Consider the following 16,732-nt stretch of genomic DNA (forward strand, 5'->3'; position numbering starts at 1 on the left):
AGCGCCTGATGGGGCCAGCACCACAGATGGTGTGACCCCCCAGATCCCTATAGCCCTTTTCCTCGTTCCCTTGCTATTGCTGCTTTCTTATCTGGCCTCTCTAAGCATAAGAGCAGTGGCAAGAGCAAAGAGGACTGGCAACTTTCACTTGGTTTGTAGTCTCCTTCTGGTCAGATTGGACTTGGAGGGAGATGGGCACTGGTGACACACTCACTGCACACAGCCTGCACCAAGGTCTTCACCGAATCTGGAGCCAACAATGGTAGCTGGTTGTGGTGGTTATTGTAGTGTGTGCAAGAAGCAAAACAGATAAATGTTGTGTTCTTCACACAAATATCTCAGAAGATACTTGACCCAACTAGAGGATTGATCCACTGCCATGCGTGGTACAAATGTTCAGGATTTACTGATCAGCAGCTGATTACTTAAAAAATAAAAATGAATTGCTCTACCTCCAATCACAGGTTTGGGAGCTGGAAATTTCCCCACACCATCCCCCCCGCCCCCTAAGCCCAAATGTGAAGCCAATACTTGTTTCCGAGGGGTGCGATGCATGGACACGGCAGATGGATTTCAGTGTGGGCCTTGTCCTGAAGGCTTCACTGGAAATGGAGTTATATGCACTGATGTTGATGAGGTAAAATGTTGTTTAAAAGCACCCATGCACAGCCCAGTGAGAAAGGAGAGGTTCAGCCTATGAATTCTGGAGCTAGAGAAATCCAAGATGTCTCATCAATTGATGACCAAGGGTAAATAAATTCCTGGTGCTCAGAGTGAGCCCCCTTTCTCCTGGTATTACAGTAGAAAACGAGTGGGCAACCTGTGGTGCAGGGACCACATGCAGCCCTCAGGCTGGTTTAACATGGCCTGGGGGAGCTATCTGGCTCATGTCCCTTTCCTTCCCCGTTCTATCTCCATTGCAAGAGTAAGAGAGAGAGAAGGGTGCGGGGGCAGGAGAAAAAGATGATAAAGAAGTAGGGAGAAAGGTAGAGGAAATACACCATGTTTACTAAAGCCATGACTGCTCTTACTATAAATTACTGTTATTATAACCCCTACCCACTGCTAGTTCTGCCCCATGCCCATTTCTTGTGAGGTTACGTTAACCCTCTAGAGAAAAAAGCTTGCCTACTCCAGTGTAAGAAGTATTTGTTAGAACATAGGCCTCTAGCAAATGTCCAAATTGACTCTTAATTTTGCTGGCTGAAACCTATATAATTAGTACATTGAATCACTTTGATGGTTTGCTTTTTAGTGCCGGTATAATCCATGCTTCCCAGGGGTGAGATGTGTGAATACAGCTCCAGGTTTCAGATGTGAGGCCTGCCCATCAGGATACAGCGGGCAAATCATTCAAGGAGTGGGAATCAACTCTGCCAAAAATAACAAACAGGTGTGTGATCTCATTGCAATCCATCAAAAGCTAGTAAAAGTCTAGCTCTGTATCTGTTTATGGGTGGACTGCACAGCTGAATGTATTTCTCTTAAAGAGCTTAACAGATATGTCTGTAAAAAAATGTCTGTGCTGCTTCCGAATGTATGGCAAAATAATGCTGGCCTAACTAAAGGCAGTATTAATAGGTTTGTTCGTGGACAGAGATGTGGCTTTTCTGGAAAAAGATTCCCATGATTTGCACTGGAAATTTTTCAGTTTGCATTAGAAAACTGCCATACTTTAGCACACTTATTTTACTTGAAACTGCCAAACATGCCAAATATTGTCTTTGCAACTGGCATCCATTCATTGTTACTATCGAACTTCTAAAATGGAATGTTTTCCATTACACCAGCTCAGCAGCTACAGCAGAGATTAGTTGACCTATCTACTACTCAAAGGACCTTTTGCTGTGCTTTTTAGACTATTTCACAATTGCATTAACACCATATTTAAAAAGCAAACCAATAAATTTTAACAGATTTATGCTAGTTATTTTATACTTTAATGACTGACTCACTGTACCTAACTTGTTTTTGTTTTTATTCTGTTAGATCTGCTTGGACGTAGATGAATGTCAGAACAACGGAAACGGGGGCTGTGTTCCCAATTCCCAGTGTGTAAACACTGTGGTAAGCACATGGTTATGTCAGATTGTCATCCTGCATGTTTGAGGAGCTGTCCCAAAACAAGGGGACAGTTCATACAAACCACCGTCAAGTGATTATAAACTCAGTGGCACAACATTCACTTGAATGCCAACCACATAACGATTGTGTGAAGCCAGCAGATAGTTATGTAGTCCCGTTCTGGTCCCCTTCCACTTAATGACATTATCCAGCGTGTTCCTCTTCTGCCATCTGTGAAAAAGGTAATTCCACCCATGTGGTTGCAACAAGACATATTATACTAACCAGATACATTAACAAGAAAAACAGTTTCCCTGTGCAAACCAAGAGAGACATAGGAAACTGCCTTATATGAGCTCAGATTCTTTGTCCATCCAGCCTCATATTGGTTATTCTGACAGCTAGAGCTCCTCAGCCTTTTCAGCACCTGCTACTGGATCTTTTTCCCTGAGAGATGCTAGGGATTGACCCCAGGATCTTCTGGGAGCAAACAATGTGCTCTGCCACATGTCTCTCAAGTGTCCAAGGATGTGCCTTGGTGGGTGCAATACTAGGTCTGAGTTTACATTTTTTGCATAAACTTCTCAGAGATTTAAAATATCTGTGCAGACTTTAATGAAGTACCTTTTGGAACCTCAAGAAACTCAAAGTGGGCCATGGGTATTACATAGTCCCTCCCCCCTGCCCCATTGTAAATTTCTCCCTCTCTTCTTATCCACAGGTTTATTCATTTATTCATTAAGTACTTATAACCCACACATTTATAAAAAATATATCAAGGCAGTATACAGCATATTGGAATAGACTCCCTGTGCTTGGCTTCCAAAATTAAACAAATCAGTGACAATACTGTTGTGAGAATGCTTTCTTATCTTGAAGCAACAAACAGAAAGACGCTTTAATCAATTAATTGTTTAGGTCCACCAATTTACATTTTGTGGAAGGATTAAAAAGTTACCTTCAATTAATCAGGTGGCAAATCTTTTAAAATATGCATTATTTTTAATACTTTTTTTTTAAAAGGGGGTCTATTAAAACATTACATTTTTTAAAAAAGGAAAAGAAAGAAGTGTAGATGTGTTAAAACATTCTCTCTCTCAGAGGAAAGAACACCTCTTTTTAAATTGTTCCTCCTACAATACGTGCACGGACCAATCACAAACAGCGTCTGACTGGCTTATATGCTTGTTTGCTTTCATCAAAGGGCTCGTTCCGCTGTGGGACATGCAAACCAGGTTTTACTGGAGACCAGGTCAAGGGATGCAGGCCTGAAAGGAGCTGCAGGAATCAAGCTCTGAACCCTTGCAGCACCCATGCACAGTGTACTGAAGTGCGGCAAGGAGACATCTCATGTGTTGTAAGTTGATGATCTCACAGATTTGTTTTCATTTGATCCCAGAGCAGCAAATCCTATTTTGACATTCTTCAGTAAAACCATGTTCTGTAATTAATTAATTCATTTTAAAAAATGTATTGTGCTATCCTTTGGGGGTGAGCCATAGTTCTCAATATATATATTAAAAAATGCAATTAATTTGACAATACGCTCTAAGCAGGACATCTTAATTACATACTAATTATTTACATTTTTAGTAGTACGTAATTACACTGCTCTGCTTAAGAGCATACAGTGGTACCTCGGATTAAGTATTTAATTTGTTCCGGAGGTCTGTTCTTAACCTGAAACTGTTCTTAACCTGAAGCACCACTTTAGCTAATGGGGCCTCCTGCTGCTTCCGCGCCGCTGGAGCACAATTTCTGTTCTCAACCTGAAGCAAAGTTCTTAACCCGAGGTACTATTTCTGGGTTAGCGGAGTCTGTAACCTGACGCGTATGTAACCTGAAGCGTATTTAACCCGAGGTGTACCACTGTATTGTGAGTCTTCTAATTCCATATTCCAACAGCACTGTGTGTGTCTATAGAATGACTTCCTCAGCCTGGCTTTATTTTGTAACACTTTTGCTCGCAGTGTGGTATTGGCTGGGCTGGCGATGGCTTTGTGTGCGGAAAAGATATCGATATTGATGGCTATCCTGATGAAGAACTTTCATGCTCAGCTGAGAGTTGCAGAAAGGTAAGATCTAAGAGGGCAGGCACCTGATCTCTCATGTCTTCTTCATTTTAAATCACAGCACAGGGAAGGGCACAGGAGGGTGAGAAACAGAGCAAACATGAGTCAGCAATGTATTGCCTCTGGACACACGTGGTCTTCCCTGACACCAGCACTCTTTCGCTTATGAAATTAGACTTGGAGAAATTAGCTCTTCCCTCCCCAGCTGCTCTCGCCAGGATGGTCACTTGTCAACTAGGTTTTTCCAAAAGCAAAAACACTTCTTCAAGCTTTAAATGCTGGTGGGGAGGGGTTAAATGAATGTGCATGCAGGTGTGTGGCTTCATCATGTGCATGATGCCCATAATAGTTTTGGCAGTTTGCAAATATGCCCACAGCTTGCAACCCATGATCAAAAGCATGGGTTCTAGATCGCCACCTTGTTTTCCCCCCATAGGACAATTGCAAGGTGGTTCCAAACTCTGGACAAGAAGATGCTGATGGAGATGGAATTGGAGATGCCTGTGATGATGATGCCGATGGGGATGGTATTCCAAATGAACAGGTACTGGTTATAGATATTATTTATCTGTGTAATTTACATCCCTCCCATACTCAAACAGCAGGATCGTAAGCATCAGCCTTTATATCAAGCCCCTGCACAGCCTCTAGTGCATCAGTGGCCTTTTGCCATTTCCTTAGATCAGTGTTTCCCAACCGGTGTTCCGCGGCACACGAGTGTGCCGTGAGACGTTGCCTCGTGTGCCGCGAGATGCCTGGAGGGAGGTGGGCGAGTCGGGCGGCGAGAGGCGGGGCGGCGGCGGCGAGGAGAGGCCGCGCCTCCTGCTGCTGCCTGGCGCTCCTCCTCGCAGCCGGCAGCGCTGCCTGGGCGCCTCCGCGCGACTCTGCCTCGCTGGGTTTGGTCTCCCAGCAGAGACGGGTCACACGCGCCCCTCCCTCCCTCCCTCAGCCTGCGCGGAGGGAGAGCCAGAGAGAGGCATCGCTCCTGCGCGGCGGGAGAGGGAGCAGCCGGAGCGATGCCCCAAACGAACGCATGGGACCGGAGGGGAAATCCTCTCCGAGGCGGATTGAGCGCAGCTGAGAGAAGCCTTTCGAGGAGCTGCCGTGTCCCCTGGAAACCCCCTTCCCAGCTCTGCCTCAGCCGCCGCCGCCTCAGTTGCCGCCGTCCCTCAGTCCCTCGCTCTGCTGCCTCCTCCCACCCCCAAAGCTTGGAGGTTCCCCAGCAAGGGGGACGGAAAAAACTTTCACTTTTGTGCGTCCCTCCCGGCGTGACGCTGCGCGCTGACGTCACGGGGCGGGGCTTTAATGGTGGTGTGCCGCGAGATTTTTTTTCAGTAAACAGGTGTGCCGTTGCCCAAAAACGTTTGGGAAACACTGCCTTAGATCAACACAACAACAACAAACCTATGGTTACGTGTAACATACTCAATAAACACACAAGACATAACCGGCTGTACTTTTGAATAAATAAGGTATACTATTCATTGTATCAAATTGTAGATTTCAACGGAAGTCTCATAAAGTTCAACGAAAAAAGCAGAAGACCCAGTGGATCAGTTCGTTCTCTAGTCAGTTCATGCATAAGATCCATACATGTAATAGTATTTATTCCACCTGTCTGTTCAAAGTGTCTAATAATCCACATGAAGGGTTGTTAACAGTTCCACAGAATCCTTTCACAGAGTCTAAGACAACGATTTCCGGAATTTTAGCCTTGTTTCGCCATCCTAGGCTTCATCAGTAGAACAGGCTCATATGTAATATTACAGGATAGTGGATCTTATAGCATAGTAGTGGTCTTCTGCTTTCTTCGTTGAACTTTATGAGACTTTCGTTGAAATCTACAATTTGATACAATGAATAGTATACCTTATTTATTCAAAAGTACAACCGGTTATGTCTTGTGTGTTTATTGATTATTTACTTAGATCAAACAGGTCTATCTATATGCAGGACTCGATTAGACATATAGAATGGTAACAAATATCGGTGGGGGAGCATTTCAGTCTCCCAGGACATGGTACAGCAGACCTTGTAAGAGTTGCCTGGCATCATCATCAACAACAAAGTTTCAAAAGGAGATTCCCTGTGTGAACCCACTGAGCTGAATTCTTCTGCAAATTCATCACTTTCAAAAGCAAAGTCAGCAGAGAGTGATGATGATGAGTGATTCTGCTCCAGAGTGACTGTAGCCCAGAGCACTTTGCCTTTCTCTGTTTCAGGACAACTGTGTACTGGCTTCTAACGTTAACCAGAGAAACAGCGACCAAGATATCTTTGGTGATGCTTGTGACAATTGCCGTATGGTCTTAAACAATGACCAGCGAGACACGGACGGAGATGGCAGAGGAGATGCCTGTGATGATGACATGGATGGAGATGGTGAGTACATCTTCGCCTGTTAGATACCCTCTCTGTTCTGCGCTTGAAACTGGCACAGGAGGGACCTAGCATCAAAGCTTGCATTTTCAACATTGACTTTTTAAGCAGCTGCAGCACATTCTTAGGCTCCACTTACTCAACACAGCTCTCAGCGCCCCAAAGAGCTGCTTCTGAAGACTAGGAGGCAGCAACAACATCAATGAGGTCCCTTAGTCACAAATGACAGTTAACAAAGCCCTCTTTGGCTCCTGGCCTATTTATTGTCATTGTGACAATTGTGATCTTTGTGGTGAGTTCATCTTTTCTTTTTATATGTGGAGAATGAGCTTTTATGTACCACCTGCAACCACTGCAACCAAATATCTGTACTATACTGTTAACTAAGTTTGGCTATAGCCCGTAACTCTATAACCCAGTAGCTGTGGTATTTTGGATGTGGTACAAAAGCAGCCAGACACACTTGTATCATAAAATAAAAGTAGCAAGATATCATTTGTCTATTTTTTATTTATTAAAAAAAACCCTATACATGTAAAGTAAGGTAAACAATAACAATAGCTGGTTACTGTTTAAGACGGACTGTTTTCTGTTGTAAGGTTACTGTATGCTTAACTGACAGTTTCAGAGGTTTACATAAGGCTGGCTGGTAAAGAGAGGTTCCTAGCACTATTTAACCTATATGGCAATTACTCAGTTGAGCCCACCACCAGGTACTGTGGACTTCACCTGGTTTCCTTCAAGCCAGACTAGCAGGCAGTTCTCATTCTGATCATCTTCAGAAGCCCCTTGCTGAATTCTCCGTACTGTTCAATGCCCTTATATGGCCTCATGGCCAGTCTTTGGCTTAAGCCAGTGATTCAGCTCTTTGGGGGGCAAATTATACTACCAAGCTTTTTTTTCGCCTCAATAACCTCTTTTCCATCTTGCTTCAGCTCCAGAGTCTAGACTTCAGCCTTCTCCCTCAGCTTTATTCTTAGCTAGTCTCATCCTAAGTCATCTTCTTCATTCTTGTCTTCCTCTTCTTCATCTCTTTGCTCTTCTTTGTCTCTTTCAACAGTAGTAGAATAGGCCTATTTATCTTCCAGCCACCCTGTCCTTCAACACATCAGATTTGAGTGGCATATAAGTCTCCCCCTCATCAGGCCATTTTTGCCATTCAGTGATTTAACAAGAATTTCTACCTAGCCGGCCACTCAAAACTGCAATTTTACAATACTCTCCTTAAGAATCTAGTCCCTCCCCTCAGTCTTATGTAAGTAAATAAAAGCCAACTGTCAGTCACCAACAGATAGCTAGGACATCAAATTTAACCCTTTACATGACCCCATATACATAGACATTGTATCTAAACCCAACCCTGTTCTAGTAAACATTTTTTATTGGTTTTTTAAAACTACTTCTCCACAATCCTCATTACTACTGTTGTTTTGTATCCTTCCTTTTTTCCAAAGGGCTCAGAATTATATGTGGGACTATCCCATATCATCCTCAGGCAATACCTTTGAGGCAGATTAGGCACAGAGACCCCAACAAGCCCAAGAGTTCCCAGTGAATCTAATGGCCAAGTAGCAATTTGCAACAAGGTCTTCCTTGGTCCACATCTCATCTGCTATCCATTATGCCACACTGACTCTTTGTTTTTGCCCTTATGAGTTGCTAGAGTGATGCAAAGCCAACATTGATTTTGTGTCACCGTTTCATTCAGGTATTAAGAACGTTTTGGACAACTGTCAGAGGGTCCCCAACCGGGAACAGAAAGACAGAGATAATGATGGTGTGGGTGATGCTTGTGACAGCTGCCCAGATATTAGCAACCCAAATCAGGTGAGCAACAGCAGGGGGGGGGAGCCATAGGCCAGAGTAGGCAACCTGTTATCCTCCAGATAATTTGAGACTATAATTCCCATCATCCTTGGCTATTGGCCATGCTGACTGGGACAAATGGGAGTTGGCGTCCAACAACATCTGCATGGCACCAGGATGGGAAATCAAGTCTTTGGTTCTTAGTGGAAGCAACAATGGAACTGTCAATTTAAGATTATGAAAATTTCAAGTGTAGTGTTCTAGTTCCATTGTGGCAATAAATATTTAGAAAGAAAGAAAAGTACAGCTCTGTTAAACTTTAGTATGAACTATGATAACTACTGTAATGCTGTAGTTATTGTTTTCCTGTATGACACAAGTCTTGATCTGACATTTAATCAATCCATGCATAAAGGTGTCCAGAAAACCCAAAAGGTTTGCTACCTCAGCCTGACTGGTAGCAGGTGTCTAAGAATCTCTGGAAGTGGCTTTTTCCCAGTTCTGTACCTGACAGCCATTATTTGAAGGTGTCAGGTTGAACATGGGACTTCCTCCTTTCAAAACATGTTCTCCACTCCTGAGCCCTCATTTGTGCAAATCACTGAGATAAAGCCCAATGCCAATAAATGTTCTCACTGAATAAATAGCCATAGGGATTAAATGTCAATCTTCTTTAATTGCAAAAGCAGGCAAACAAAGAAACTGAAAAGGATTTTATGCAGGGGGGGGATCTCTCTAAGGATAAATAATCTGTGCCTATAGAACACAGAATTGTATGCACAACTGGGGTCCAATCCATCTTTCCACCTATTCAGATATTAATCCCCTTCTAATACAGATTATTGAAAGATGTGCGTTGAATTTTAATGACTTCCAGCAATGTAATTTTATATTTCCCCCTCTCTGCAATTTAGTAATTCAATCTTGTTCTATTTCTGTTTACAGTCAGATATTGATAATGATCTGGTAGGAGATTCCTGTGACACCAATCAAGACAGGTAGGGTAAATTTTAATCAGAATCAAATTCATCCTTGTTATGATGCCGCTGGAAGGTATTTAACTAACCTGCCCCATCACTGCAAATATTTATGCTTGTGTAATGGGACATGCCTGCACCCTCTCTCAATCTGCTCCTGATGTAGGGGGCATGTGTCAGGGGGGAAACATTCCCCTGCACAAGCAGATATCCTTGAAAGGGTGAAACATTCACTTTGTTGGATTCCTTCCACTAATTTCACTGAAATTGCACCTATGTCTCTACCAAGGTAAAAGGTTAGCTTAAATTATTTTCAATACACTGTACTCATTATTGGAACCAATGCAGATTTACGATCTATTTCCACAAATTGTCTCTCTTCATATATGTTAAAAGCACCCTCACAGGCTGAGGCGGATAGCGATTAAACTGTCTCATAACCAGTTCACCTCCCCACTATTTGCCCAGCTATGGACTAGAGAGGTGTGGGGATGACCTTTGAGAAAATAGCATAGGAGAAAGAGTTAACTACACCCCAGCACTGCAAGGCTCACCCCCTAGCTACTCCTCCTTTAATTAATGCCGTTATTTAAAGCAGAAGAGCAATAAAGCTCATTTCAATAACAACTGCATGATGGTGTATAGAAAACAGGTTTTTGTGTGCCAAAAGTGCATAGAAACAAAACAGCAAAAGACCATTTGGGCTTTACTTCATACAAGTAAAATAAGCAAATATTGTCAGAAGGGTTGAAATCATTTGCTGGATGCCTCCATTCTCAGTAATACATCAAGGATGGTAGTCATTATAAACCTAACTGCGGGAATGACTTCCCTTATGGCTAAAGACCTCAATTCAGGCTGCAGAGTGTTTACCATTCTTAGGACAGGAATAAACATCAGTGTTTCCCTTCATGTCTAGTTCCAGCTTGTAGTAACCTCAGATATATTCTGGTTAGAGAAGTTTCAAGAAGTTCCCTGAGATCACGTGAATATCTCCAATTGTTTCCTCAAACAAGGTGGTTTCGTCTCCTAGTACTAACTGTCACAACATACCTTCATTAGAGGCCTTCCGGTGTAACGATGGATACAGGAAAACAAACAAGCTTTCCTTGTCGGTAGTACAAGAAGTAGTAGCCAACATTCCTATTACTTAGAAAGATAGAAATAGGAACTAACACAGGGTGTTTTTGCTTTTACCCCCTCCTGCTTTACTCCCAGCGATGGGGATGGACACCAAGACAGCACCGACAACTGTCCCACAGTCATTAACAGTTCCCAGCTAGACACCGATAAGGATGGGCTGGGGGACGAGTGTGATGACGATGACGACAATGATGGAATTCCAGACCTTGTTCCTCCAGGCCCAGATAATTGCCGTCTTGTTCCTAATCCAGGACAAGAAGATGACAACAGTATGGCAGACATTTCTTATTCTTTCTCTTTTTACCTCAGTTTTTATTTTAATGCACAACATATGGTGACGATATGGTGCCTTCTAATCCTCAAAGGAAGCTGATGATTTCCTTTGATTATAAGGAACCTATATTTTCCAGAACTGAGCTTTGCTTTGACGTTGAATAAGTGTCAACCAAGGGGTTGGCTCTTCTGGATCGAATCCAGAAGGGACCTACAACTAATTAGAAACACCACATTTCCCCCTTGGTATCCACTCTTGAAAACAAAGCATTTTAGAGCTAGTTATGTGACCGGTCTCTTACCAGCTTCCTTAAGAAATGCCTTTTTTTGAGCTTTATTGACAGGAACAATAAACTTATATTGAATGAGAATTGAATATAATTGGTGATTATAAGGCGCAAGGGCCATTTTATCCATAGAAGGAGCAGAAAGTTTTCCCCACAGTCCTGTGTATCTCAGCTTCTTTTGCAGAGCAGAGGCCTGTCTGTCAAACCAGACTCTACCACAAGTGTGAACAATTTCATGCAGGTTACAAAAGGCCATGAGAGGGCAGTGGTGGTAAGGTTTGGTATGAAGCACATTAAGTCAAGGCTCTTAATGAAGCCCAATAAAATTAAGATGTAAAGACCAAACAACACCTGTAATTGTATAAATGGGTATAAATTGCACCCATTTATTTTTGGGTGAGTCATTCAGAGTAACCACAGTTCCCCAATTTTATCCAAAACCTGGTTAGAACCCACATTTTATACATCAGTATGCACTTTAAGTGTAATCCACAGGGAACACAGGCTCTTCCTGTGCTTCTGGTCTGAAGTACCAGGGCAGTGATTCACCAGCTGCTACACCTTTCCTTTGTTCACTTCATAGCAAGGCTGCTGCTTCTTCTCACCTATTTTCACCAGGTGGTGTCCAAATGGCTGCCCTACCTGCTTTATAGTAGTTAATGAAACCTGAAATGGATTCAGTTCATAATCTGGCTTCAGCCAGAATCTCCTAAAGTGATGTACAACTCTGTTTAATTCAGTCCTCAGGATTGCTTACACATTGCTCAAATGCTTCTCTTTAGTTTTATCTCTTGGTCCCTGGCCATTACTAGGGTTGCTCCACCCCTCCTCCCTTTCACTGTTAGAGGCAATCAGAAATTGGGCCTGATGCAATTCCTGCATATCTATGAGCTTGGCAAAACCTAAGTATTTGTTTCCCCCTGTTAACTGCTGCTGAAACAGCTGTTTTGTGAAAACAGCTATCAAATCACATCCTTTGGGTGTTGTGTTCATGTGTCCAGGTGATGGAGTTGGTGATATCTGTGAATCAGATTTTGATCAAGACACAGTGATAGATAGGATTGACGTTTGTCCCGAGAATGCAGAGATCACCCTGACAGATTTCAGGGCTTATCAGACTGTCGTCCTGGATCCAGAAGGGGATGCTCAGATTGACCCTAACTGGGTGGTTCTGAACCAGGTAAAACATTTTTTAATACCTAAAAGCATCCAGGAATGATAGGCAGGAAAAAGCAACAAAGACTTCTCTCAAAACTTGGGAGAATAAGGGTGTTAATGTTGAAATGTGGTGGTGGTGGTGGTGGGGTTTGCGGGGGTGGTACTTATTGGAGGAAAACAATCTGGATATTTTTGGCAAAGAACATAAATGTGCTGGACTCACAAGGTGACACATGTATGAGCATTGATAATGAAAGTGGTCTTTATCGATCATCTTGGGCATGGCTTAATAAAACATCCTTAGACTAGCTTCATGAATTATATTGCTTATATTTTATAGGGCATGGAGATTGTGCAGACCATGAATAGCGATCCTGGACTTGCTGTAGGTATGTGAGGTTGGTTTTTTTTGTAGACACTCACAAGGCAGCTCACAAGCAGAAATGTATTATAACTATTTGCTCAAAAGATGCATACATTGGTACCTCGGATTAAGTGCTTAATTAATTCTGGAGGTCCGTTCTTAACCTGAAACTGTTCTTAACCTGAAGCACCACTTTAGCTAATGGTGCCTCCCGCTGCTGCCACGCCACCGGAGCACAATTTCTGTTCTCATCCTGAAGCAAAGTTCTTAACCCACGGTACTATTTCTGGGTTAGTGGAGTCTGTAAACTGAGGTGTATGTAACCCGAGGTACCACTGTATAGTGATCCCCAATGTGCAGCCTTCATCCAGCTTCAGGATGCTTTGGTCTATAGCCTAGTGCTAGAAGCATTAAATCTCAGATAAAATCTCCAGCATTTCTGGTTAAAGCAGGGGTTGGGCACTGCAGGCCTGGGGTCTGGAGCAGTTGACTGGACCTTTTTCATCTAAAGGAAGAACAAGTATTTACAAGTTTTACACTTATAATTGGTTTGGACTTGATGTGTATACCTATACATTCGAACAGGTTACACAGCTTTCAACGGAGTTGATTTTGAAGGCACTTTCTTTGTCAACACGGCAACGGATGATGACTACGCCGGCTTCATTTTTGGTTATCAAGACAGTTCCAGCTTTTATGTGGTGATGTGGAAACAGACTGAGCAGACCTATTGGCAGGCAACTCCGTTTAGAGCTGTTGCAGAACCTGGGATTCAGCTGAAGGTACAGGCTTGAGCCAAAATGACCCAAATCTCATTAATGCTGTCATCTAGCGTTGCACTAAGATGGAACTGGCAGGGCGTTTGTATGATGTGGTTTCTAATGTTCGTTTATTTGGATGTGTGCGCCTGGTTCCATTACAGAATGGGGAAAGAATTAAAACTTCTGGTTTTTCTCATAATACCCGGAGAAATGTTATTGTTATTAAAGGAGATTTCTTATTTTTGACTTGTCTTTGTACTTGTGTTCTGTGTAGGCTGTTAAATCAAAAACTGGGCCTGGAGAGCACCTCAGGAATTCACTTTGGCACACAGGGGACACTAATGATCAAGTCAGACTTCTTTGGAAAGACCCTCGAAATGTAGGCTGGAAGGATAAAGTTTCCTATCGCTGGTTCTTGCAGCACAGACCTCAGGTTGGGTATATTAGGTAAGGCGATGGGCAAAGCAGGATACAATGCAATTCTAAGTGAACATCTATTGTGGTCTATGTGTATACTTAAAAAGGCAATACTGTCGTACCTTGGTTTTCAAACAGCTTAGTTCTCGAATGCTGCAAACCCAGAAGTGCTGTTCTGGTTTGTGTACTATTTTTGGAAGCTGAACGTCCAACTGGACTTCTAATTGGCTGCAGGAGCTTCCTGCAGCCAATTAGAAGCAGTGCTTTGGTTTCCTAACGTTTTGGAAGTTGAACGGACTTCCGGAATGGATTCCATTCGACTTCTAAGGTACAACTGTACAGTGTGTGAAAGCAAAAAACAAACTTCTGTTTCACAATACACACTACCATACGTTTGTGTATAAATGTAGCTCTAATGATGGTAATGGGTTTGCTTTTTATTTTATTTTATTGGTTTTCAGTTTTTGCCCAGTACCTGAATAGTCTGTTGCAACTATTAAATATTGTATGTAGAACATGCTATCCACCCCAAGCCTTCATTCGGGATATACGCCTAATTAAAGTTCTGCTTACTTTGCTTTAAGCAACAGTGCCATTTTGCTGCCTGAAATATGTTAATGTGAATTATACTCACAGGCTAGGAGACGAGTTGTAAAAAATCTGGCATGTTGTCTTCCTGCTGTCAGAAATTATTACCAAGCAAGACTCTCAGCAAGCTCATTTCCCCAACAAACTAAGGCTGAGTTCACACATATTGGTAACCACAACATTTGGCTTTTCACCCCAATCACGGTGCTTTTCACTAGGAACTTATTAACACATTCAGCTGCAAGTCTTCCATGTCTGTTTCATGATATCATAACATGAATCAGCTCTAGGTTCCTATCTTTTTTAAAAAGAGAGATGTTTCCATATTTTGGCAATTTATATGCTTAGTTATTTTCACCTTTAAGCGGTGTACAAGAAACAATAAACATAAAAACCAGTAAAACTACAAAATAAAAATTCATAGATGTGTGTGTGTGTGTGTGCGCTTGTAACAATGCTCACCAATACAAAGTACCTTTTCCCTTTTTCTGCCCATGGCAGCCATTTTGTGCTGCCACACACAGCACTTTTATCTATCTATATCTATATATGAGTACCAGCACCTCACTTTAAAAAAGAAAAGAAAACAACCCACTATGTGCAGAGAATCAGGATACATCTATCTTTATTTGTTTCACTTTCAAAGGGCAAGGTTTTATGAAGGTTCTGAACTGGTGGCGGATTCTGGAGTGACCATAGACACTACCATGCGTGGAGGAAGGCTTGGTGTTTTCTGCTTCTCTCAGGAAAACATTATTTGGTCCAATCTGAAGTATCGCTGCAATGGTAACATTTTCCCCCACATCCTCCTCCTGCCTAATCAAATGGGCAGCTATAAAGAGGAAAGCTGTTTTAGGGAAGTTGCATGAATGACTTTGCAGATAAGGCATTGCTATGCTTTCCAAATCTGCAATGTGACTTAGCAGGTCTCTGGGCTGCTCAGATGTGAGTACAGCTGATAACTCAACTGCTGTGTAAATGTCAGTTGCTTGCAGAAGACCCTTTGGAGATCTAAAAAGTGTGCAATTAATCATGGTAAAAACACCAGTAATCTTTGCACAATACTGAGCATTTTGGAAATATTGAAATAAGAATCTTGGGAGAAAAACATCATCAAGAAGTAACAGGTGCATCCATTGACTCACATTATTTCCTTTAGGTAGTCATATTCCCACTGTTACTTGGGCCACAAAATAGGGAACAATTGATCAATGGAGAAGCCCTCAGGCTTTGCTGTTCAGATCTTAGTCATAGAAACTGTTCAGCTAACAAAAGTGTACAGCCATGGACAGTTAAAGTTGCAATCTTAATATGCAGTCTTACTTGGCAGGAAGGCCATTGAATTCAGTGGGATGTAAATCCTTCCTTACATCTGTGGCGTTTTGTAGTAGACAAGTCCAGCTTTAAGCAGAGAGACATGTAGACTTGAGCAGTTCTGCTTGCCTTGGCAAGTGTGATGCCACAGTCTGGCACCTATGATGAGTGACTTGGCTTCTTTCTAACTTTGAAATTGCAGAGGTCAGGTAAGATTTTGTCCTGGCAGTTTGCATGTGAAGGTGCCTGGGATTTGCTTGGCAGATGCACAGCTAAGGTGTCTGGAAATCTTGGCCATGCAGAATCATATTGGCAAAAAGCTACAAGCTTGTCCTGTTCAAGGACAGGGAAGGTGGGTGAGTGAGGTAAGGATGAACTTCTGCCTGAAGGCACCCAGGGCTCTTTAGGAAAGGCTGGGGGCACTTGCCCCCAAAAAGGAGGCATGGAGGATTGCTGAATTTTGCACATTTTCTTGCTTAGGACTGGACTTGGGCCATGTAAGAAGCTGAACCATTTTGACCCCTGCAGATGCAACATGGGTAATAATAGCCTAGGAGTTCACAATACTGGCCTTACGGTGTGCTTTCCCCCCTGTAGAGATCACACTCATATTTAATTAAGCCATCTGTAAAACAGAACCTCTAAAAAAAAAAGTTACAGCTGTGTATAATAAGCAGGCACCAGCTCTTAACCTGAACTTAGAAAATAAAATGCTCATGAGTTTCATACCAAGAGTAAAGACTAATCGTGTGTCTTCTGTTTCTTGTTTTTAGATACTATCCCCGAGGACTTCCAAGAATTTCAGGCTCAGCAATATGGAGTTGGAGATATTTAAGAATACAAGCTGCTTTGGCAAACAATAAAGCAATGTATATTAAATTCTTATACGGCTTTTTTTTGTGCAAGTTCACACTACGCTTGTCATTATTGGTGTAAAGATAGCACACCATAGATAGAATAGGGTGCGGGGCCATTTAGAGTTGAATTTCTCTTTTAAAGTTAAAACCTTTAGGGTACAGCTCATTGGTTTGTTCCTGTAAATCAGGGGTGGGGAATCTTTATCAGACGGGGCCACATTCTCTCATGGGGTGTCTTCTGGGAACCATATGCTGGACGCAAAAGTGGATGG

At 42.5% G+C, this 16,732-nt stretch overlaps 1 protein-coding gene across 2 annotated transcripts in view; it reads left to right on the top strand.

Moving 5' to 3' along the window:
- The window catches only part of THBS4 (thrombospondin 4), a 37,579-nt gene extending 21,097 nt beyond the window's left edge, over positions 1 to 16,482 (top strand). The window contains exons 7-22 of one of the 2 annotated variants that reach the window (XM_081929347.1): positions 465 to 637; positions 1,256 to 1,393; positions 1,990 to 2,067; positions 3,269 to 3,421; positions 4,035 to 4,139; positions 4,573 to 4,680; positions 6,359 to 6,518; positions 8,224 to 8,342; positions 9,267 to 9,319; positions 10,517 to 10,710; positions 12,003 to 12,181; positions 12,500 to 12,548; positions 13,109 to 13,305; positions 13,559 to 13,731; positions 14,936 to 15,075; positions 16,377 to 16,482. In XM_081929347.1, coding sequence (XP_081785473.1) covers positions 465 to 637; positions 1,256 to 1,393; positions 1,990 to 2,067; positions 3,269 to 3,421; positions 4,035 to 4,139; positions 4,573 to 4,680; positions 6,359 to 6,518; positions 8,224 to 8,342; positions 9,267 to 9,319; positions 10,517 to 10,710; positions 12,003 to 12,181; positions 12,500 to 12,548; positions 13,109 to 13,305; positions 13,559 to 13,731; positions 14,936 to 15,075; positions 16,377 to 16,438 — 2,081 coding nt within the window. In that variant the 3' untranslated portion in view covers positions 16,439 to 16,482. The other variant, XM_081929346.1, reaches the window with a different exon arrangement.
- Positions 16,483 to 16,732: the final 250 nt, after the last annotated feature.

The sequence above is a fragment of the Podarcis melisellensis genome (genome assembly GCF_964234715.1).
Source record: "Podarcis melisellensis genome assembly, chromosome: 11".
Lineage (NCBI taxonomy): Eukaryota > Metazoa > Chordata > Lepidosauria > Squamata > Lacertidae > Podarcis > Podarcis melisellensis.